Source organism: Pongo pygmaeus, chromosome 1 (genome assembly GCF_028885625.2).
Source record: "Pongo pygmaeus isolate AG05252 chromosome 1, NHGRI_mPonPyg2-v2.0_pri, whole genome shotgun sequence".
NCBI lineage: Eukaryota > Metazoa > Chordata > Mammalia > Primates > Hominidae > Pongo > Pongo pygmaeus.
The window spans coordinates 202,233,440-202,256,333 of record NC_072373.2 but is presented as its reverse complement, the minus strand read 5'-3'; the positions used below and the strand labels follow the sequence as shown (position 1 = coordinate 202,256,333).

The following is a 22,894-nucleotide window of genomic DNA, read 5'->3' as shown; positions in this document are numbered from 1 at the left end:
AGGCCGCCCGCGTGGCGCACAGCTGCTTGGGAGTTGTAGTTTGATCGCCCCGGCGTTGTCCGCGCGTCACCTCCCCAGCCCTACGCGCGTGTCCATCCCCAGCCCGCGAAGCGAGAACCGCCAGAGGCTTTCCTCCGAGCGGGAAGAAGCGCCTTCACCTTTCAGTGCCCGGCGCTGGGCCCACGCAGGAAGCCGACCCGCCTTGGCCTCTGGAGTTGTCTCTGGGATGTCTTTCAAAGTCTGGAAATGAACCCTGTGTACTGGGAAAGGGCTCGGGCTCCGCTCGGAGCTCAGTGGGCGTGCGAGCGAGCAGCACCTGAGTGGGTTTCGGGGAGGGGGTCATACTCCCCGAAAGGCGATTGCTTTATTCAAGGCTTGTCTCTTCCACTAATATGTAATTTTACTGAGCGCGTGCTATTTTAACTGTCTGATTATCTGATCTAGTTTTCATAAAAACCCAGTGTATGCTCTGTGGACAAATAAGGAAACTTAGGAATGGATCACACAGCTATCGCAAGCGAGGAGAGGACTGGAATTTGGAGCCCACCCCAGGCACCACACATAGCGCAATGTTTTGTCCATGGAATGAATAAGCCTCAGTATGAAAACTTAGTGGTGATTGCGGAGGATTGAACACCCATCCTGTGTCTCATCTATTAATTTTTATTCTTACATACACTTTTTTGTTTGAGACAGGGTCTTGTTCTGTTGCCCAGGCTGGAGTGCAGTGGCGTGATCAAGGCTCATTGCAGCCGCGACCAACTGGGCTCAAGCAATTCTCCCACCTCAGCCTCCCAGGTAAATGGGACTACAGGTGCCGGCCAACTTTCCTTGCTTACACTTTAAAAAGTAGGTACTACTGCCGGGCAAGGTGGCTCACGCCTGTAATCCCAGCACTTTGGGAGGCCAAGGAGGGTGGATCACGAGGTCAGGAGATCGAGACCATCCTGGCTAACACGGCGAAACCAGGTCTCTACTAAAAAAAAAATACAAAAAAAAATTAGCCGGGCTTGGTCGCGGGCGCGGTCGGGGGGCCTGTAGTCCCAGCTACCCGGGAGGCTGAGGCAGGAGAATGGCGTGAATCCGGGAGGCGGAGCTTGCAGTGAGCCGAGATCGCGTCACTGCACTCTAGCCTGGGCGACACAGCGAGACTCTGTCTCAAAAAAAAAAAAAAAAAAGTAAGTACTACTTTAGCAGGTCATAGGGGCGCATGCCTGTGGTCCTGAACTCCTCTCTTTCTCTAACATCACATGTCCAAGCCATCAGCAACTCCTATGTGCTTTACCTTTAAAGTGTATCAATAATCTGACTGTTTCTTACCCCTTCCACTGATGTTACCCTAATCGTTGACCCAGATGATAGCAATAGTCTCCTATCTCCCAGATCCTGCTGTTGCTCCCGACAGTCTGGTCTCCACACGCCAGCCAGCCTGCTAAAAGTTTTTAATTTTTATGAAGTCTAATAATTTTTTTTTTTGTAGTTTATGCTTCTTTTTTTTTTTTTTTTTTTGGTGAGACGGAGTCTCGCTCTGTCGCCCAGGCTGGACTGCAGTGGCGCGATCTCCGCTCACTGCAAGCTCCGCCTCCCAGGTTCACGCCATTCTCCTGCCTCAGCCTCCCAAGTAGCTGGGACTACAGGCACCCGCCACCACGCCCGGCTAATTTTTTGTATTTTTTAGTAGAGACAGGGTTTCACCATGTTAGGCAGGATGGTCTCGATTTCCTGACCTCGTGATCCGCCCGCCTCAGCCTTCCAAAGTGCTGGGATTACAGGCATGAGCCACCGCGCCCGGCCGTTTATGCTTTAAAAACTTAATAATTAGGCCTGGCGCGGTGGCTCACACCTGTAATTCCAGCACTTTGGGAGGCCGAGGGGGCAGATAACCTGAGATCAGGATTTCAAGTCCAGCCTAGCCAACATGGTGAAAACCCGTTTCTACTAAAAATACAAAAATTAGCTGGGCGTGGTGGCAGGCGCCTGTAATCCCAGCTACTTGGGAGGCTGAGGCAGGAGAATCGTTTGAACCCGGGAAGCAGAGGTTGAAGTGAGCCAAGATGGAGCCATTACACTCCAGCCTGGGTGACAAGAGCGAGACTCAAAAAAAAAAAAAAGAAAAAACGTAAAATTATTAAACTTTTTTTTTTGTAGATGAAGTCTCGCTTTTTCGCCCAGGCTTGTGCAGTTTATTGTGTGTCAATTATGCCTCAGTAAAGCTGTCAAAAAACCATTAAGAAAAAATGTATATCTCCCAGGCGCAGTAGCTCCCACCAATTCGGGAGGCCAAGGCAGGTAGATCACCTGACATCAGGAACTAGAGGCCAGCCTGGCCAACATGACAAAACCCCATCTCTACTAAAAATACAAAAAAAAAAAAAAAAAAAAAATTACTCAGGCATGGTGACGCACATCTACAGTCCCAGCTACTTGGGAGGCTAAGGCATAAGAATCGCTTGAACCTGGGAGGCAGAGGTTGCAGTGAACCGAGATGGTGCCACTGCATTCCAGTCTGGGCAACAGATCAAGACTCCATCTCAAAAATAATAATAAAATAAAAATACATAAATAAATAACATATATTTTTTAAAACTTTTTTTTTTTTTTTTTTTGAGACAGAGTTTCCCTCTCGTTGCCCAGGCTGGAGTGCAATGGCACGATCTCCACTCACTGCAACCTCTGCCTCCCAGGTTCAAGTGATTCTCCTGCCTCAACCTCCTGAGTAGCTGGGATTACAGGCACCTGCCACCAGGCCCGGCTAATTTTTTGTATTTTTAGTAGAGACGGGGTTTCTCCATGTTGGTCAGGCTGGTCTTGAACTCCCGACCTCAGGTGACCCACCTGCCTTGGCCTCCCAAAGTGCTGGGATTACAGGCGTGAGCCAGGCCTAAAAAACATTTATATCATGTTATTCGCTTGCTCAGAAATCTCCCATGACTTCCCAACACACTTAGAATAAAAACGGAAATCTCCATAATGGTCTCCAAGGTCATACATGATCAGGCTCCTCCTGCTTGCTGCCCTCATCACCCACCACTTGCTCCCTCACTCAGTCAGCTCCATCTTCCTGTACTCTTTGCTCTTCTTGGAGTACCCCAGGGCCTTTGCTCTTGCCTGGAACTCACCTCACCTGAATATCACAGACAATCACACTTCTTAAGCCTCGCTTCCCCTGGGTTTCTGTCCACATGTCACCTCCTCAGGCCATCCTATTTTGATACAGCACACCTCCATCCTCCAACCTTCAAGTCACTGCCTGCTTGATTGTTATTTACAGCACTTAGTGCTTCCTGATATGGTATTATATATGTATTTTGTTTTCTGTTTTCCCTATTAGAATGTGAGCATCCCAAGAGAGCTGGAATTCTGTCTTTTTTCCCCCCTACTGCTGTATAAATGCCTGGTACATAAAAGATGGCCAGCATTCTTGAAATAATCACCAAGTGGGCCGGGCGCGGTGGCTCACGCCTGTAATCCCAGCACTTTGGGAGGCCGAGGTGGGTGGATCACAAGGTCAGGAGAGCGAGACCATCCTGGCTAACACAGTGAAACCCGTCTCTACTAAAAAAAATAATAATACAGGCTGGGCGCAGTGGCTCACGCCTGTAATCCCAGCACTTTGGGAGGCCGAGGCGGGCGGATCACGAGGTCAGGAGAGCGAGACCATCCTGGCTAACACGGTGAAACCCCGTCTCTACTTAAAAAAAAAAAACAAAAAACAGGCCGGGCGCAGTGGCTCACTGTAATCCCAGCACTTTGGGAGACTGAGGCGGGCGGATCAGCGTCAGGCTTCTGAGCCCAAGCTAAGCCATCATATCCCCTGTGACCTGCATGTACACATCCAGATGGCCTGAAGCAACTGAAGATCCACAAAAGAAGTGAAAATAGCCTTAACTGATGACATTCCACCATTGTGATTTGTTTCTTCCCCACCCTAACTGATCAATGTACTTTGTAATCTCCCCCACCCTTAAGAAGTTTCTTTATAATCTCCCCCACCCTTAAGAAGGTTCTTTGTAATTCTCCCCACCCTTGAGAATGTACTTTGTGAGATCCACCCCCTGCCCACAAAACATTGCTTCAAACTCCACCACCTATCCCAAAACCTGTAAGAACTAATGATAATCCCACCACCCTTTGCTGATTCTCTTTTCGGACTCAGCCCACCTGCACCCAGGTGAAATAAACAGCCTTGTTGCTCACACAAAGTCTGTTTGGTGGTCTCTTCACACAGACGCGCGTGACATTCACAAGGTCAGGAGATTGAGACCATCCTGGCTAACACAGTGAAACTCCATCTCTACTAAAAATGCAAAAAATTAGCCAGGCATGGTGGCACGCACCTCCCAACTATGTGGGACGCTGAGGCAGGAAAATCGCTTCAGGCAGGAAAATGAGCCGAGATTGTGCCACTGCACTCCAGCCTGGGCAATAGAGTGAGACTCCGTCTCAAAAAAAAAAAAAAAAAAATCACCAAGTGAATGAATGAATGAATAAAACTTGGCTGAGGTCACATTGTAGCAGGACGAGTCACAGACAAAACCTCTCAGACACCGAGTTGTAGAAGGAAGGGCTTTATTCAGCTGGGAGCATCAGCAAGCTACTGCCTTAAAATCCGAGCTCCCCGAATGCACAATTTCTGTCCATTTTAAGGGCTCACAACACTAAAGATTTCACATGAAAGGGTCGTGATTGATTTGAGCAAGCAAGCGGTACTTGACAAGGGCTGCATGCACCAGTGGTCAGAGAGAAACAGAACAGGGCAAGGAGTTTCACAGTGTTCTTCTATACAATGTCTGGAATCTATGAACAACATTGGTTTCTAAGTCATGAGTTGATTTTTAACTACTAGGTTTAGGCCAGGCAGGCCCAGGTCCGGTTTTGGGCCTGGCTGGGCTGCCTGTCTTTGTTTCACTACCCTCTTTTAAAAAAAAAAAAAAAAACGGGTACTGAGTATAAAACAATATAAAACAATATGAGAGGGTCTCTCTCTTCTGTCATTTTCCCCCTTTGAGGCTCTCACTTTTTATTAGTGGGAGTGCTCACTCTTATTTTTGCTACTTATGTCTTTTTGTGCAATAGATTGATAGTGATTCATACAGTACACTTGTGCTGAAGCATTTTGGTGAACTAATGTAGCGATGAAGCTTTTTATCATTTAAAGAAGTACAGGTAGCAAACAAGGGAGCAGTAAGCAGGTTTTTATTACTATTATAACTCCTATTATAAGAGTTTTAAATCTTCCTAGTGCTGGGAACCACCTTCTAAACATGGCTTCAGGGTTGAATCCGTGCTACACTTGCATGGGTACATGTGCCAGTTTTGTTATGTCTTTAACTATGTCATCAACTACTTGCCCCTGATCATCTATGTGTAGACAATTAGTAAGGTTAAATTTTCTTTCTTTCTTTTTTTTTTTTTTTTAAGAGACGGGGTTTCACTGTATTTGCCAGGATGGTCTTGATCTCCTGACCTCGTGATCCGCCCACCTCGGCCTCCCAAAGTGCTGGGATTACAGGCGTGAGCCACCGCGCCCAGCCAATAATGTTAAATTTTCTACAAACTCCTCCTTCAGCTGCTAGCAAGTAGTCAAGAGCTAGTGTATTTTGATAGCATTTCTCATCAGAGTCTCTTGCCAGGCAAGAACAATTAAGGCTTGACCGGTTTTATTAGTAATAATTTCTAAAACAGCTTGCAACCGTATGATTCGGTTGAGCACGTAGATGGGGGTTCGATATCCTCATGAGCCATCTGGTGCCTAAGTGGCGGGTCTATAGTATTGTATGATTCTTTCAGGGGGCCATTCATTATTTTTCTAATCACGTATTGCTATGCTTCGTTTTTCGTGGGAAGCATAGACTGGGAAGCCTAGAAGTTCACCTGTTTTTATGGGCAGTAAGAAGAAAGATGGCTTAATGGTGCCAATTACACAGCTACCTGTCCACTGATCAGGCAGCTTAGCATAAGCTCTGTGTCCACATATCCAGTATAACCTGGTGGGGGCCGTCCAGTCCTGGTGGAATTCTGGGTGGGCCCAAACAGTCTGCAACTTTGGAAATTTACTGAATGGATTTCTTTCTGCGTAATTGGAACTCCACCATGTAACTGTTTTTGTGGTACCATTATACAGCTTTTGCCTAAGACAACTAAGCCACCTTAAAGGATGAGTGAATCCTTTTCCTTCTCTAGCTATGCAATACTATCCAATAATTGAGACTTTCAGAACCCAAAAATTGTCAGGGTGGTTCTTTTGGGCTGGGAATTCATCAGGAACTGGGCCTGTGGGAACTAATTCTCAGGCTTCCCATGGCCATTGATCTCCTGTTACGGTTCTTCTACAAACATAACATGAAGTGACATTTAGAGACTGGGCTACATGCTCGGCTAATTGCAAAAACAAATTTTTAGTTTTTCCTGGAATCTCAGATACTGGCACATTTAGTTTATCATAGAAAGTCTGAAATACTGGTTCTGGAGAGCGTCTTTGAACCTCTCCTTTTATTAGGATGCTTACACTAGGATCTAGTCCTTTTCCATCAATGCCTAATGTTACATATTTTCCTTTATTCTACTTTGGGTCTGAGGGGTTTGTGATTATCAATTCTAAAGGGTTGCAGCTCCCACTCATGCAGGAGGGGCTGACTTTTCCTTTTTGGAGCCAAACAGGATCTTTTTTTATCTTCTTTCCAAGTAGCCCAAATGACACAAGACTAGTATTGACACATCTCACATAAATATGATTTTTGACAAATGTACTTATTTTCTGCTATGCAACTTTTTTCCCAATCTAGAGAACCGCATCCTATCCCATGCTGTTTACTATTAATAGTGGCACAGGTGTCAAATTTTAAGGTTACATTTTTGGGGACCACTCTTTCTTCTGTCCTAGCTATTACTTCACTTGTGTCACCTAGAAAAGGACCAGTCCCTAGTCTTACTTCAAAGACTGTGATCATGGGAGGTTCAGAGGGGTCATAGCACACATCGGACTGGTCACTTCCTAGATTACATACTTTGTACTGAGTGTTATTATACAAACAGGTTCCTTTTGGAGTTCCTAGGCATTCATAATAACTATAAAATAATAGGACTGTAGCACTCTTTTGTCCTACCTCAGTGACCTGATGTATATACTGGGAACAGCCCTCAGTCTGAAGAAGGTCAGTTGAAGTCCTTACTGTACAAGTCCAAATTTTAAGGAAAATGAGTCCCGGGATGAGTTTCCTCATGCTTTGGCCGTGCGTGGACCAGTCAGCTTCCGGGTGTGACTGGAGCAGGGCTTGCCATCTTCTTCAGAGTCACTTTGCAGGGGTTGGCAAAGCTGCTTCCATCCACGTACAGCTCCCAGTCTACTGATGTTTAAGGGTGGTCTCCGAAGTTGGGCCTACTAGAATAAACTGAGTCCAACATCTCTACACAGTTCTCTCTCTACACAAGGTCTCTCTCTTCCCAGTAAGTGGCCGTTGGAACTACAACCCAGGTCTTTTGTGTGTGTGTGTGTGATGGAGTATCTGAAGTGCAATGGTGCAATCTAGGCTCACTGCAACCTCTGCCGCCCGGGTTCAAGCGATTCTCCTGCCTCAGCTTCCTGAGTAGCTGGGACTAAAGGCACGTGCCATCATGCCCAGTTAATTTTTATATTTTTAGTAGAGACGGGGTTTCACCATGTTGGCCAGGATGGTCGTGACCTCCTGATCTGCCCACCTCAGCCTCCCAAAGTGCTGGGATTACAGGCATGAGCCACCGCGCCCAGCCCAACCCAGATATGTTCTAATGCAAGTGCAGATAACCTTAACTGCTGTGTCACGCGGCTCCTCCAGAACTACCCTGTGAGATTAGGTACCATGATTTGCCTGACTTAGCAGAAGAGGAAGCAGGGATCAGGGAAGGGAAATAACTTACCCCAGGTTACACAGTGAATCTGTGGCAGAAGTCAGCTGACATCTGGATTTAACTGCAGTCAGAGGCAGACACGTGATCCCAGCCCACAGTAGGAGCATCTGGGAAAGGGAGGAAGTTCAAGAAGCCAGATGCTGACAGTGCATTGCCCACGTGGGCTGACCGGAAAGGCCTCAGGAAGGGCTGGGGTCAGACTGCATTTCCAGCTGCTTCATGCCTCTCTGGAGTCTCCTTTCTCCTTGACCTTCCCAGATCCCGCTTATCCTTGGAGACTCAGCTTCAACATCAGCTGGGATGGGTGTCTCTGACCCTTTGGCTTCCCAAGTCCAGCTCTATCATGGTGTTTGACGGAATGAATGGATGGGTGAATGAACAGCACTTACCGACTTTCATTAATTCATCTAGCTATAAATATTTACTGAGCTTCTACTTTATTTATTTATTTTTTTGAGATGGAGTCTCGCTCTGTCACCCAGGCTGGAGTGCAGTGGCGCTATCTTGGCTCACTGCAACCTCCACCTCCCAGGTTCAAGCGATTCTCCTACCTCAGCCTCCCAAGTAGCTGGGATTATAAGCACATGCCACCATACCCGACTAATTTTTGTATTTTTAGTAAAAACGGGGTTTCACCATGTTGGCCAGGCTGGTCTCGAACTCCTGACCTGAAGTGATCCACCCTCCTTAGCCTCCAAAAGTGCTGGGATTACAGGTGTGAGCCACTGCGCCTTGAGTTTCTACTTTATGCCAAGCGCTGAGTTAGGCCCTGAGGATACAATCATCAGCCCCTGCCCTCAAAGAACCTGCAGCCTGGGAGAGAGACTGACATCAGAGGTGGTCAGAAGTGCATGTGGGCCAGGCGTGGTGGTTAACACCTGTAATCCCAGCACTTTGGGAGATAGAGGCGGGCGGATCACTTGAGGTCAGGAGCTCGAGACCACCTTGGCTAACATGGTGAAACCCCGTCTCTACTAAAAATACAAAAATTAGTTGGGCGTGGTGGTAGGTGCCTATAATCCCAGCTACTTGGGAGGCTGAGTTGGGAGGATGGCTTGGACCCAGGAGGTGGAGGTTGCAGTGAGCCGAGATCGTGCCACTGCACTCTAGCCTAGGTGACAGAGTGAGACTCCGTCTCAAAAAAAAATAATAAAATAAAAACAAGACTAGAGAGACTAGAGTTGGCTGGAGCAACTGGAACTCCAGCCTCAGTGCCCCGGTTTCCAGAAGGCCAGCCCGGAAAGGGTGGAGTAAAACTTGGAGGCTCATATGCTGCCTCACCCTAGCCCCTCACCCAAGCAAAACTAAACCAGTGTCTTAGTGCTCATGGGACCTGTTTTGTCCCCTTTTGTGGCATCAAAGGAGTGATGAAGGATGAGACAAACCTGGATGTGAGTCCCAACTCTGCTGTGTGACCTGAGACAAGCCGTGCCTCTGAGCCTCAGTCTCCTCAGCTCTAAGGGGGACACTCCCATGGCCCTATCAAAGGGTTGCTGTCCACAAAACATGAACTGACCGTTGGCCTCATACATGTTAGTTGTCAAACTAACATGTATGACATGTTAGTGGAGGCCAACTGCACTCCCTTTAGAATTGCAGTTGTCTGTGTCTGTCCTGCCTCCTCAACCAGACCGTGCCTAAGTTCCTTCTAGGGCCCTGGTGTCCAACTCAGACAGGCATTAGAGGAAGCCGTGGGGGCTGTTGAACGTTGAACCTGAACATTGAACTAGAGGCCCCAGGCCAGGGCTAATGAGGGCTCCAGGAAAGGGCTTCTGGGTGGAGAGGGAGCACCTACTAACCACCCACTTCCAGAGTGGCCTTCCCGGGTCCAGCAGAGGGGTGGGCTCCTAGAGAACCCACAGCGGGCGGGTGTGGAGCGGGTAAAGGGGTGGGGCTGGAGATTAAGGAATGAGTGAGGTGGACGCTTTAGCGCTGTGAGTCTCCTCCCCATGCCTCTCCTCACTTCATCTAGTTTAGTCCCTTTATCCTGTGAAGTAGGGGTCATCATTAGCCCCCTTTCACAGAGGAGAGAATTGAGGCTTCGAGACAGAGAAACTTGGCCAGGAGTTTCCACTCGGTCCGACGCCCTCGGTGGCTGGGCGCGGGGAGCGGGAGGCGGCGCCGGCGGGGCCCCGGGTAGGGGCGGGGTCGAGGCGCGGACAAAACGGCCGCGGGGCGGCGGGGCGGCGGGGCGGCGGACGCGGCCATGGAGGCCGAGGGCTGCCGCTACCAATTTCGGGTCGCGCTGCTGGGGGACGCGGCGGTGGGCAAGACGTCGCTGCTGCGGAGCTACGTGGCGGGCGCGCCTGGCGCCCCGGAGCCCGAGCCCGAGCCCGAGCCCACGGTGGGCGCCGAGTGCTACCGCCGCGCGCTGCAGCTGCGGGCCGGGCCGCGGGTCAAGCTGCAGCTCTGGGACACCGCGGGCCACGAGCGCTTCAGGTGCGGGTAGCCGGGGCGCGGGAGGGACTCCTGGTGGGGTGCTCGGTGACCGTGCGCTCAGCCACGGCAACTCCCGAGAGGCCAACTCAGAGGTCAGGCGGAGGGCTAGGTCCCTGCCCTGTGTCCCGCCCGGTCCACTGGGGCCAGACCCTCCCCTGCTCGCAGTCATTTTTCCCACGAACACTGCGGGGTGGGTCGAGTCCCAGAGACCAGGAACATCCCTGGCTTTGAGCTCTGGACTCTGGAGAGATGCTGAGTGATACTGGCCCCGGGTGCTGAGAGCTCAGGGGAACAGAGCGGGAAGTGTAGAGGAGATGTGGAAGGGAGAGAGGTTTGTGTTGACATTGAAGGATCAGCAGGAGTTTGCCAGGAAGAGAACAGAGGAACGAAGACTTAGGTCAGGGCCAGCACCAGGCCTTCTCCAGGAATGAGGGATTCAAGTCACGCTTGCTCCCTAACTGGAGCACCCAGACTTTTTTTCTTTTTTTTTGAGACGGAGTCTCTTTCTGTCGCCCAGGCTGGGGTGCAGTGGTGCGATCTCGGCTCACTGCAAGCTCCGCCTCCTGGGTTCAAGCCATTCTCCTGCCTCAGCCTCCTAAGTAGCTGGGACTACAGGCGCCCGCCACCACGCCCAGCTAATTTTTTTGTATTTTCAGTAGAGACGGGGTTTCACCGTGTTAGTCAGAATGGTCTGGATCTCCTGACCTCATGATCCACATCCACCCGCCTCGGCCTCCCAAAGTGCTGGGGTTACAGGCGTGAGCCACCGCACCCAGCCAGCACCCAGACTGTTAGGAGAGACACAGACACCGAGGCAGAGAACCACAGGCCCGTGTGAAGTGAGGCCTGATGGGGTGTGAGGCGTTCTGTGGATCCCGGGGGGAGGAGGTCCTGCCTCTGGGGGTGTCATGAAGGCATCAGCTTCTCCCAGCTTACCTCTCCGCCTCCATGCCTCCCCAGGTGCATCACCAGATCCTTTTACCGGAATGTGGTGGGTGTCCTGCTGGTCTTTGATGTGACAAACAGGAAGTCCTTTGAACACATCCAAGACTGGCACCAAGAGGTCATGGCCACTCAGGGCCCGGACAAGGTCATCTTCCTGCTGGTTGGCCACAAGAGTGACCTGCAGAGCACCCGCTGTGTCTCAGCCCAGGAGGCCGAGGAGCTAGCTGCCTCCCTGGGCATGGTCTTCGTGGAGACCTCGGTTAAAAACAACTGCAATGTGGACCTGGCCTTTGACACCCTCGCTGATGCTATCCAGCAGGCCCTGCAGCAGGGGGACATCAAGCTAGAAGAGGGCTGGGGGGGTGTCCGGCTCATCCATAAGACCCAAATCCCCAGGTCCCCCAGCAGGAAGCAGCACCCAGGCCCATGCCAGTGTTGACTCTAGAAGAGAAAGGGTTAAAGCAGTCCCAGCCTTAGCCCACCTGGTGGGATGGGGAGTGTTAGTATCTCTCTGGAGGACAAATGACAGAAGGGTTCATATAAACAGTATCCTGACACAGTCATGCTTCCTGGATTTTGGAGTTGAGGCTTTCTACAGAAAAGAAAGGTCTGATGGCCAGGCATGGTGGCTCACGCCTGTAATCCTAGCATTTTCGGAGGCCAAGGACAGCAGAGCACCTGAGGTCAGGAGTTTGAGACCAGCCTGGCCAACATGGTGAAACCCCGTCTCTATTAAAAATACAAAAATTAGCCAGGCGTGGTGGTGCATGCCTGTAATCCCAGTTACTCCGGAGGCTAAGGCAGGAGAATCGCTTGAACCTAGGAGGCAGAGATTGTAGTAAGCCAAGACTGCGCCACTGCACTCCAGCCTGGGCAACAGAGTGAGACTCTGTTTCAAAAGAAAAGAAAAGAAAGGCCTGAGAGACCAGATGTACAACTTCCTGTCCTTGAGCCTCAGTGTCCTTATCTATCGATGGGGCTCATAAAAGATCCCACCTTGCAAGGAGGTGGTGACCACGAATGAGACAGTGGACAGGATGTGCTCACCCAGAGCCTGCTGTGCTGTGAGTTGAATGACAAAAGCTCTCATTCCCACTCCCTTTTTCTTGGTTGCGATGTGGCCACTCTGGCAGCATTCCTGGGCTCAGACACTGAGAAGCCAGCGTCAGGAAGCTGCTGCATGGGCAAAGGCAGGTGTGGGGAATTCCAGGGGGAGCTTGGCTTGGAGGCTCCTTACATCCTCAGGCTAAAATGATTCTGGGCATGGGATTAATATGTGATGTCAAACCCAGGGTTGCTGGCCAATGCCCCCACCCTAGGCCCAGGGGCTGAAAAATGGATGTTGGAGGCTGGGATGAACATGAATGTGTAGCTACTATGTCGGGCACACAGTGGCCACTGTGATGAGCCACCAAGATCCCCCTTTCTTGCTGGGGAACCCATCAACCCTCTCCCCAGTTGCTGGAGTGCCGCTGGATGATGGATTTCAGCTTGTCCCACTCTCTGGGAAAGGCCCTCCCTTCAGGGCAGCCCGTATCCAAAGTCCATCTCCTGGGGGGCCTTAAAGGCCTTTCCCTCTTGCTCCAGCTCTGGACAACTCTGAAAGTCAAACCCAACTTTATCAGTCTCTGTGGGCTTCATTGAGGACACTGTTGTGACATCATAGCCAAGTTATCCCCTTGCCCAATCCTGCTTCCTTTTCTTCCCCAACAGGTATCCATTTCAAGAATATCCCCTAATAAACATCTGCACACTCATCTCCATCTCAGAATCTGCCTCCTGGTAACCTAACCTACGACAGGAACTGCTAGGCAGGGAATGTCCTGGGAGCAATTAGGGAAGGCTTCATGGAAGAGACACTGTTTATGTTAGGCCGAATCTCAGCAGGTGTAGGGTTTAGTGGGTATCATTGTGCTGTAGCAAAAAGCACAGCCACTTTGCTGGGTGCAGTGGCTCACGCCTGTAATCCCAGCACTTTCGGAGGCCTAGGCAGGCAGTTCACTTGAGGTCGGGAGTTTGAGACCAGTATGGCCAACATGGCGAAACTCTGTCTATACTAAAAATACAAAACTTAGCTGGGTGTGGTGGCTCATGCCTGTAATCCTAGCACTTAGGAGGCTGAAGCATGAGAATTGCTTGAACCCAGGAGGCAGAGGTTGCAGCGAGCCACAATCCCGCTACTGCACTCCAGCCCTCTAACTTGGGTGGCAGAGCAACACTCCGTCTTAAAAAAAGAAAAGAAAAAAGCAGTCACTTAACTCTCTTTTGTGACCTCGAGCTAGTTACTTGGCCTCCTTGAGCCTCGGTTTCCTCCTCAGTCAGTAACATGAGACTGATAATCCCTCCTTCCTAGGGTTCTTAGAAGGTTTTCAGAATGAGTTTCTTAGCTTCCTCCCCATGGAGATGGGGCTGAGGGGTCTTCCTGGGCACTTGGTCCTGCCTCTTTTTTTTTTTTTAAACCCATAAAAATTCACCTGTTTTATTTTGTGGGGGTTGGGGAATATCCATTACCTCAGACATTTATATTTTATTTGTATTACAAACAATCCAGTTATACTTTATTTCTAAATGTACAATAAATTACTGTTGACTATAGTCAACCCTGTTGTGCTATCAAATGTTAAATCTTATTCATTCTATTTAACTACATTTTTGGCTGGATGAGGTGGCTCACGCCTATAATCCCAGCACTCTAAGAGCCGAGGCGGGCGGATCACCTGAGGTCAGGAGTTCGAGACCAGCCTGGCCAACATGGTGAAACCCTGTCTTTACTAAAAACACAAAAATTAGCTGGACGTGGTGGCGTGTGCCTGTAATCCCAGCTACCGTGGAGTCTGAGGCAGGAGAATCACTGGAACCGGGAGGCAGAGGCTGCAGCGAGCTGACACCGCGCCACCGCACTCCAGCCTGGGCGATAGAGCGAGACTGCATCTCAAAAAATGAATAAATAAAAATAAAATAAAAATAAAAACTATGTTTTTGTACCCATTAGCCATACCCACTTCCCCCCACCACTACCCTTCCCAGCCTCTGGTTACCATCATTCTATTCTATCTCCATGAGTTCAATTGTTTTAATTTTTAGCTCCCACAAGTAAGTGAGAATGTAAAAAGTTTGTCTTTCTGTGCCTGGCTTTTTTCACTTATAATTCCAGTTCCATCCATGTTGTTGCAAATGACCTGCCTCTTCTTTTTAAAACATCCTTATTCATCCTTGTGACAACGTGGTGAGGTTGGCACAATCATCCCCATTTCACAGATAAGAAAGCTGAGGCCAGGAGAGGAAAATTACTTGCTTTAGGGCATCTTTTCATTCCTTCATCAGTTTTTTTTTTTTTTTAGATACAGAGTCTCGCTCTGTTGCCCAGGCTGGAGTGCAGTGATGCAATCACACCTCACTGCAATGTCGACCTCCTGGGCTCAAGTGATCCTCCCACGTCAGCTTCCCAACTAGCTGGGACTACAGGTGCACTTCACAAAGCTAACTTTTAAATTATTTGCAGAGACAGGGTCTCACTATGTTGGCCAGGTTGGTCTCACACTCCTGGCCTCAATCAATCCTCCTGCCTCAGCCTCCCAAAGTGCTGGGATTACAGGTGTGAGCCACTGCACCTGGTCTCCTTCATCAATTTTCTTTTTTTTTTTTTTTTTTTGAGACAGAGTCTTGCTCTGTTGCCCAGGCTGGAGTGCAGTGGGGCAATTTCATCTCACTGCAACCTCTGCCTCCTGGGTTCAAACGATTCTCCTGCCTCAGCCTCCCAAGAAGCTGGGACTACAGGTGCGTGTCACCACACCAGGCTAACTTTTGTATTTTCAGTAGAGACAGGGTTTCACCATGTTGGCCAGGCTGGTCTCGAATTCCCGAACTGAGGTACTCTGCCCACCTCGGCCTCCCAAAGTGCTGGGATTACAGGCGCGAGCCACCGTGCCTGGTCCGTCAGGGGCTTATTATTATTATTATTTTGAGGCGGAGTCTTGCTGTCACCCAGGCTGGAGTGCAGTGGCGCAATCTCGACTCACTGCAACCTCTCCCTCCCGGGTTCAAGTGATTCTCCTGCCTCAACCTCCTGAGTAGCTGGGACTACAGGCACATGCCACCATGCCCAGCTAATTTTTTGTATTTTTAGTAGAGATGGGGTTTCACCATGTTAGCCAGGATGGTCTCGATCTTCTGACCTTGTGATCCACCCGCCTTGGCCTCCCAAGAAGCTGGGACTACAGGTGCGTGCCACCACACCAGGCTAACTTTTGTATTTTCAGTAGAGACAGGATTTCACCATGTTGGCCAGGCTGGTCTCGAACTCCCGAACTGAGGTACTATGCCCTCCTTGGCCTCCCAAAGTGCTGGGATTACAGGCGTGAACCACCGTGCCCGGATGCTTTGTCAATTTTTTTTTTTTTTTGAGACAGAGTTTCGCTCTTGTTGCCCAGGCTGGAGTGCAATGGCGCGATCTCTGCTCACCGCAACCTCTGCCTCCCGGGTTCAAGCGATCCTCCTGCCTCAGCCTCCCCAGTAGCTGGGATTATAGGCATGCGCCACCATGCCTGGCTAATTTTATATTTTTAGTAGATACAGGGTTTCTCCATGTTGGTCAGCCCAGTCTTGAACTCCTGACCTCATGTTATCTGCCTGCCTTGGCCTCCCAAAGTGCTGGAATTACAGGCGTGAGCCACTCCCAAAGTGCCTGGTCCGTCAGAGGCTTATTATTATTTTTATTATTTTGAGGCGGAGTCTTGCTCTGTCACCCAGGCTGGAGTACAGTGGCGCAATCTCGGCTCACTGCAACCTCTGCCTCCCGGACTCAAGTGATTCTCCTGCCTCAACCTCCTGAGTAGCTGGGACTACAGGTGCATGCCACCACGCCCAGCTAATTTTTTGTATTTTTAGTAGAGATGGGGTTTCACCATGTTAGCCAGGATGGTCTCGATCTTCTGACCTCGTGATCCACCCGCCTCGGCCTCCCGAAGTGCTGGGATTACAGGTGTGAGCCACCGTGCCCAGCCCTACCAGAGGCTTATTATTAAACCCACAGCAACCCTGTGAGGTTGGGCTGATCTTGTCCATTTCACAGACCTCAGCTCCAAGACAGAAAACTCATGTGGCTAAATTGGTGAACCCAGGCCAGCTCCAATAATCTTGTCCACTGCCTCAGGCCAGCCCCGGGGTGGGTCCTTTCTCAAACTTCAGCGCTCCAGTCCTACCCTCACCATCCCCCTCAGTTTGGCAAAATCTCGAGAGGCTGTAAGTGGCTTTGATGGGTGTGTACCTGCACAAGCAGAGCGAGCCCGGCCTACAGGAAAGCCTGTGCCCAGGCTACAGGAAAGGCAGAGGCACCAGTGTACATTGTGCCACTCCTTTTGAGTCTCAGGCCTCCAGGTTCTCCTGTAATTCAGCATCCACACTGACCCAGAGGGATCTTTTTAAAGGACAGTTTTGGCCTGGCCGCCTCCCTGCTAGAATCCTCCTATGGCCTCACACCTACAGCATAAAATCCAAATCCTTTTGCTCTAGTCCAAGCCTTTCATCACCTGGAGCCAGCTGCATCATCTCTAACCACTGGCCCAGGCAGCCAAATTCTGAACCAGTTGCGGCTCTGGACTTTGCATATGCTGTTTTCTGTGCCAGGAAAGTCCCAGCTCTCTCTCTCTCCCTGTGTTATCTGATCTGCCTGCAACACTCAGGTAGACATCACCTCCTTTTAACCACATTATCCCAGCTGCCAAAAATAGGACAGGCTTTGCTGTCAAACCTGGTTTGAATCCCAGTTCCACTAACAGTGGGACCCTGACTAACTCACTTTATCTTTCTAAGCCTCAGTGATTTAAAAATGGGGATCATAGGCCGGGCGCGGTGGCTCATGCGTGTAATCCCAGCACTTTGGGAGGCCGAGGCGGGTGGAACACGAGGTCAAGAGATCGAGACCATCCTGGTTAACACCGTGAAGCCCCGTTTCTACCAAAAAATACAAAAAATTAGCCGGGCGTGGTGGCACGCGCCTGTGGTGCCACCCCAACCCTGAGGGCCAAGGAGAGAACTCATCCACCAGGAAGGGAGGGGTCAAGGGAAGGGGCCTTGGAGGCCATTTAGAAGGATGGACACTGGATAAGGGCACAGGTCTGAGTCCTGGCCTGCCTAGTGACCTTGGACAGGTCACACGACCTCTCCAGATCTCAGCGTTCTTATCTGTAAAATAAGGGCCACATTGGATGACCTCTGAAGGCCCTTTTGTAACTCCAGGTAATTGTAAGACCCTAGCTTAACTCTGCTTTCCTCCTCCCAGCTTCACACCATGCAGGCACAGGGGATTCTTTCCAGGATGGCTCCCTGGTCCCAGATGGCTCCTTCTGTGTCCTTGGAACTCATCCTGTTGTTACAGCCAGCCCCTGCCCCTGTCTTTTGGTTAACTCCTTCTTGGGAAAACGTCTCAAGTCTTTTTTTTTAGATGGAGTCTCACTCTTGTCGCCCAGACTGGGGTGCAGTGGTATGATCTCGGCTCACTGCAGCCTCCACCTCCTGGGTTCTTGCTATTCTCCAGCCTCAGCCTCCCGAGTAGCTAAGATTACAGGCACATGCCACCACGCCTGGCTAATTTTTGTATTTTTAGTAGAAACAAGGTTTCACTATGTTGGCCAGGCTGGTCTCGAACTCCTGACCTCAGGTGATCCGCCTGCTCTGGCCTTCCAAAGTGCTGGGATTACAGGTGTGAGCCACCACACCCGGCCTCAAATCTTATCACCTTTAGTCCAAAAAACCGTAGCAACTTCTGGCTAGTATCCCTCCTGCCTGCTTCCAATTTCACCTTCCACATTGGCAGCCAGAGAGGCTTTTAACATGCAAACATAGTTACACCACTCCTTCATCTGAAACTTCAGGGGTTCCCAAAGGCTGTGTAGTTTTTTTTTGTTTTGTTTTGTTTTTTAATGTGTGTGTGTGTGTGCAGTGGTTTTCAAACTTTTTATCTGTTTTGAGCATCAGAATCCTCATCTGATGGAATGTTTCTCAGAGCCCTAAAAATGTCCAACAGTTAAGAAAGATGTTATGCAGACTGAAGAGAAGTGGAAAGCTTGGAACCAGCCTGCTGGGCCTCCCACACTACAGCCTGCAACACACACACAACACACAGCAGCCTCCAAGGCATGGGCACCGAACTGAGGGCTCCACGTACCTTCATAAGAAGCCAGGATAGGCTGGGCACAGTGGCTCACACCTATAATCCCAGCACTTTGGGAGGCAGGGGTAAGCAGATTGCTTGAGCCCAGGATTTTGAGACCAGCCGAGGCAACATGGCAAAACTGTCTCTGTTTTTAAAAAATAAATTTAAAAAAAAGGAGGCCAGGCATGGTGGCTCACACCTGTAATCCCAGCACTTTGGGAGGCTGAGGCAGGCGAATCACCTGAGGTCAGGAGTTAGAGGCCACCCTGGCCAACATTGTAAAACCCCGTCTCTACTAAAAATACAAAAATTAGTCGGATGTAGTGGCGTGCCTGTAATCCCAGCTACTCAGGAGGCTGAGGCACAAGAATCGCTTGAACCCGGGAGGTGGAGGTTGCAGTGAGCCGAGATCGCATCACTTCATCCCAGCCTGGGTGATAGAGTGAGACTCTCTCTCTCTCTTTTTTTTTTTTTAGATGGAGTCTCGCTCTGTCGCCCAGTCTGGAGTGCAGTGGCGCAATCTTGGCTCACTGCAACCTCCGCCTCCCAGGTTCAAGTGATTCTCCTGCCTCAGCCTCCTGAGTATCTGGGATTACAGGTATGCGCCACCATGCCCGGCTAATTTTGTATTTTTAGTAGAGACAGGGTTTCTCCATATTGGTCAGGCTAGTCTCAAACTCCCAACCTCAGGTGATCCACCCGCCTTGGCCTCCCAAAGTGCTGGGATTACAGGCGTGAGCCAGCGTGCCTGGCCTTATTTTTTGTATTTTTATTAGAGACGGGGTTTTGCCATGTTGGCCAGGTTGGTCTCGAACTCCTGACCTCAGGTGATCTACCCGCCTCAGCCTCCCAAATTGCTGGGATTACAGGTGTGAGCCACCACACCTGGCCAAGGCTCTGTTTCAAAAAAAAAAAAAAAAGCCAGGGGCTGGGCGCAGTGGCTCACGCCTGTAATCCCAGCACTTTGGGAGGTCGAGGCGGGTGGTAGTCAGGAGATCGAGACCTTCTTGGCTAACATGGTGAAAACCTGTCTCTACTAAAAATACAAAAAATTAGCCAGGCATGGTGGTGGGGGCTTGTAGTCCCAGCTACTTGGGAGGCTGAGGCAGGAGAATGGCATGAACCCGGGGGCAGAGTTTGCAGTGAGCCAAGATCGCGCCACTGCACTCCAGCCTGGGTGACAGTGTGAGACTCTGTCTCAAAAAAAAAAAAAAAAAAAAAAAAAAGAAGCCAGGGTGAGGTGCACACCACTAAGCCTGAGAGCTGTCCACACTCCATGCTCACATTCCACTCAGCTCTAGCCACTCTCCTAATCTTGCACCTTGTGCTTTGGTCTCACTGACACATTCCGTTAGACCTGTGGGCCTTTGCACATACTACACTTCTGCTTGAAATCCCTCAGTGGCTCCTGTTTTTTTTTTTTTTTTTTTGACGGAGTCTCACTCTGTCTCCCAGGCTGGAGTGCAGTGGCGCGATCTCGGCTCATTGCAAGCTCCACCTCCTGGGTTCACGCCATTCTCCTGCTTCAGCCTCCCAAGTAGCTGGGGCTACAGGCGCCCACCACCACACCCAGCTAATGTTTTGTATTTTTAGTAGAGATGGGGTTTCACCATGTTAGCCAGGATGGTCTCGATCTCCTAACCTAGTGATCCGCCCACCTCAGCCTCCCAAAGTGCTGGGATTGCAGGCATGAGCCACTGCACCTGGCCTCCTGTTACTTTTTTGACAGGCCACTCTTTGCTGGGATCTGCAATGTGCTGCATGGCTTGGCCCACTGTACCTCACTCAACTGCCTCAAGGTTTGTACACCAGGGAAATTTCTCTCCTTGAAAGAGATCCCTATACCCTTCACCTGGATCCCTCACATCTCAGCTCAAACAAAATTTCTCCCCAGCTGACCAGACCCCTCCCCCAGACCTATGAACCTCTCCTTTGAATTTCTTGTTCTAGTGCCAGTTTTACACTTATCTAGTAACAGGACTGTCCCCTGGTCTTTTTTTTTTTTTTTTTTTTGAGACGAAGTCTGGCTCTGTCGCCCAGGTTGGAGTGCAGTGGTGCAATCTCAGCTCACTACAACCTCCACCTCCCAGGTTCAAGCAATTCTCCTGCCTCAGATGCCCAGCTAGTTTTTTATATCTTTAGTACAGACAGGGTTTCGCCATGTTGGCCAGGCTGACCCTGAACTCCTGACCTCAAGTGATCCACCTGCCTTGGCCTCCCAGAGTGCTGAGATTACAGGCTTGAGCCACGGCGCCCGGTCACCTGGGTCTGTTTTTATTCATCATTGTATCCCTCTGCTTAGGACAGGCATGGGATTATAAATACTTGCTGAGTGAATGAACAAGTCCCTCAATAGGGATAGGACAAGACTGAGATAGATGACGCCACTTACTTGTCACACTACAAATCAAGAACTGGGGTCTTTTGATTCTACCTCAGCTCTTTCCATTAAACTTCCCCGATTCCTGTGTTCCCTTCTGTCTTAGTGGAGATCTTACAACTAATTCTAGATTCCTTGGCTGCCAAGGTCAGTGACTTGTCCTACTACTGAAACCCAGCTGGAGGCCCCTTGGTGTTTGATATCACCAACAGAATATCCTTTATGAGTGTCACCACTGGCATCAGGAGGTTCTGGGGGAAGTGAAACCCTTCAGCATCCTTGTCCTGATGGTTGGCCACAAGAGTGACCTGTTGGTGAGCACTGGGTGACACCACAGGGAAAGAAACTGGCTGCCTCTTTGGGGCATTGAAACTTCAGCCAAGAGCAACAGTAACATTAGCACAGCCTCTGAGGAGCTCACTCAATATATCTGTGAGACTGTGAAGTGGGGGACATGGGATGTAACCCAGGGTGGGAGGGAGTTTTGAAATGCAGGGTCTCATCCTGGGCCAAGCTTCAGGATGCAGAGGACCAAAGCAGATCAAGGTGGCTGTGCCTGTGCTAGTGACCCTTGGGTAGGACAGCCATCCTCCCTAGAGCCCACAGAACTCTCACAATCCACAAGGGCCATGCTGGGCCCAGGACAGGATGATGCTAGGTGCCACTGAAGGACATGACCCTGAGGTCTGGAAGGCGCCTGGTTTCTTCTGCATGATGGTGAAAACACCAGGATCAAAGATACCAGCAACTAAGAAGAGATGGGCACCTGCACAGACATGCCTATCCTGAGGACAGGTGCCTACTCCCATCCTTTCTCAGGGACAGGGACAAACACAGCTTTCTCCAGGAGTTCCAGAAGAGCAGGTCAAAAAGGGTTTTTAAGCCGGGCCCGGTGGCTCACGCTTGTAATCTCAGCACTTTGGGAGTGCGAGACCTGTCTGACCAACACAGTGAAAACCTTATCTCTACTAAAAATACAAAAATTATCTGGGTGTGGTGGCAGGCGCCTGTAATCCCAGCTACTTGGGAAGCTGAGGCAGGAGAATCGCTTGAACCTGGGAGGCTGAGGTGGCAGTGAGCCAAGATCGCACCACTGCACTCTAGCCTGGGTGACAGAGCTAGACTCCGTTTCAAAAAAAAAAAATTAAAAAAACCAAAAAAAAACCAAAAAGGGTTTTTAGGCATATAACATTGCCAAAACAAGGATGCCTCTTCAGTTGAGGGCCGTGAGAGAAGGTCACCCTACTCAATTCTTATGGCAGAGAAGCTGGACTCAAACGCCTGCTGATGTTATGGCCTCCCTTGGAGTAAAATGATGGAAAATCCCTGAGTTTTTCTTAAACACCAAAGTGAATAACGATGCTGCCACCTGCTGACTAGAGAGCTACAATCCAGGCTTGCTTGTCCTGACTCCCTCTGGGATTTCAAAGGTACCCTGTCTTTCGATTAATAACTTCTTTATTCTGGAAAAGCAAATGAAAGTCATATTCATATAAACACTGACATTACAAAGTACAGGGAAAAGGGGAAGGGAGAAGGAAACAAAACCCTTTACAAATCCTGCTAATACTGTCTTACCCAAAAAGACCATAATGCTTTGTCCCATATTCAGTCACTTATATAATAAACCACAAATAAAATCTTCTCTGGAAGATACATTGCTCCTCTTTGAGATGGCAGGGAAAAGGGACTGGAAGTTGGGGTAGGAGGCTTTATTCTTTTGGCAGATCCTCTCAGTCATTATAGATATTGCTGCACTGTTAATAAAAAATATATGCTTCTCTGTAAAGCATTAAAAAAAAAAATCCAAGGATGAGATGGCTGAGTTCTCAGCTCAAGTATCTCCAAATACATTGCTGTCCATTCCCTGACCTTTCCGTGTGTTATTTCTTGGTTGTTTTCCGGATCAATGCCATTCTCTGAAAGGAGAGACAAATAAGCAGTTATACAGCAGTAGCTGGAGTCAGGAGCTTTCTGGAACATTCTGTGTGGCTAGCAGGCCTCATGGTCTACACTGTAGGCTGCAGCCCTCAGAGACCTGCAGTCACAAGGCATCTCGGTAGATTCCTTTTAACCAGAGAGCAGTCTGC

At 49.8% G+C, this 22,894-nt stretch overlaps 2 protein-coding genes and 1 long non-coding RNA gene across 6 annotated transcripts in view; 1 reads left to right on the top strand and 2 right to left on the bottom strand.

Annotated features, from left to right (window-relative positions):
- Positions 1-4,554: 4,554 nt before the first annotated feature.
- LOC134739800 (uncharacterized) lies at positions 4,555-8,246 on the bottom strand. The gene is made up of 2 exons (XR_010126847.1): positions 7,897-8,246; positions 4,555-7,381 (listed from the first exon to the last, which is right to left on the bottom strand). It is a non-coding gene; the product is annotated as an uncharacterized LOC134739800 (long non-coding RNA).
- Positions 8,247-9,789: 1,543 nt separating this feature from the next.
- RAB42 (RAB42, member RAS oncogene family) lies at positions 9,790-13,871 on the top strand. Its single transcript, XM_054498054.2, has 2 exons — positions 9,790-10,326; positions 11,287-13,871. The coding sequence occupies exons 1-2, from the start codon at positions 10,094-10,096 to the stop codon at positions 11,708-11,710; spliced, it is 657 nt and encodes a 218-aa protein (XP_054354029.1). The 5' UTR covers positions 9,790-10,093; the 3' UTR covers positions 11,711-13,871.
- An 8,373-nt stretch (positions 13,872-22,244) lies between these two features.
- Positions 22,245-22,894, bottom strand: part of TAF12 (TATA-box binding protein associated factor 12) — a 39,675-nt gene continuing 39,025 nt past the window's right edge. For all 4 annotated transcript variants that reach the window (XM_054498038.2, XM_063667128.1, XM_063667129.1 and 1 more), the window contains one exon: positions 22,245-22,723. In XM_054498038.2, the coding sequence (XP_054354013.1) occupies positions 22,688-22,723 (36 nt within the window). In that variant the 3' untranslated portion in view covers positions 22,245-22,687. The remainder of the gene's footprint in view (positions 22,724-22,894) is intronic.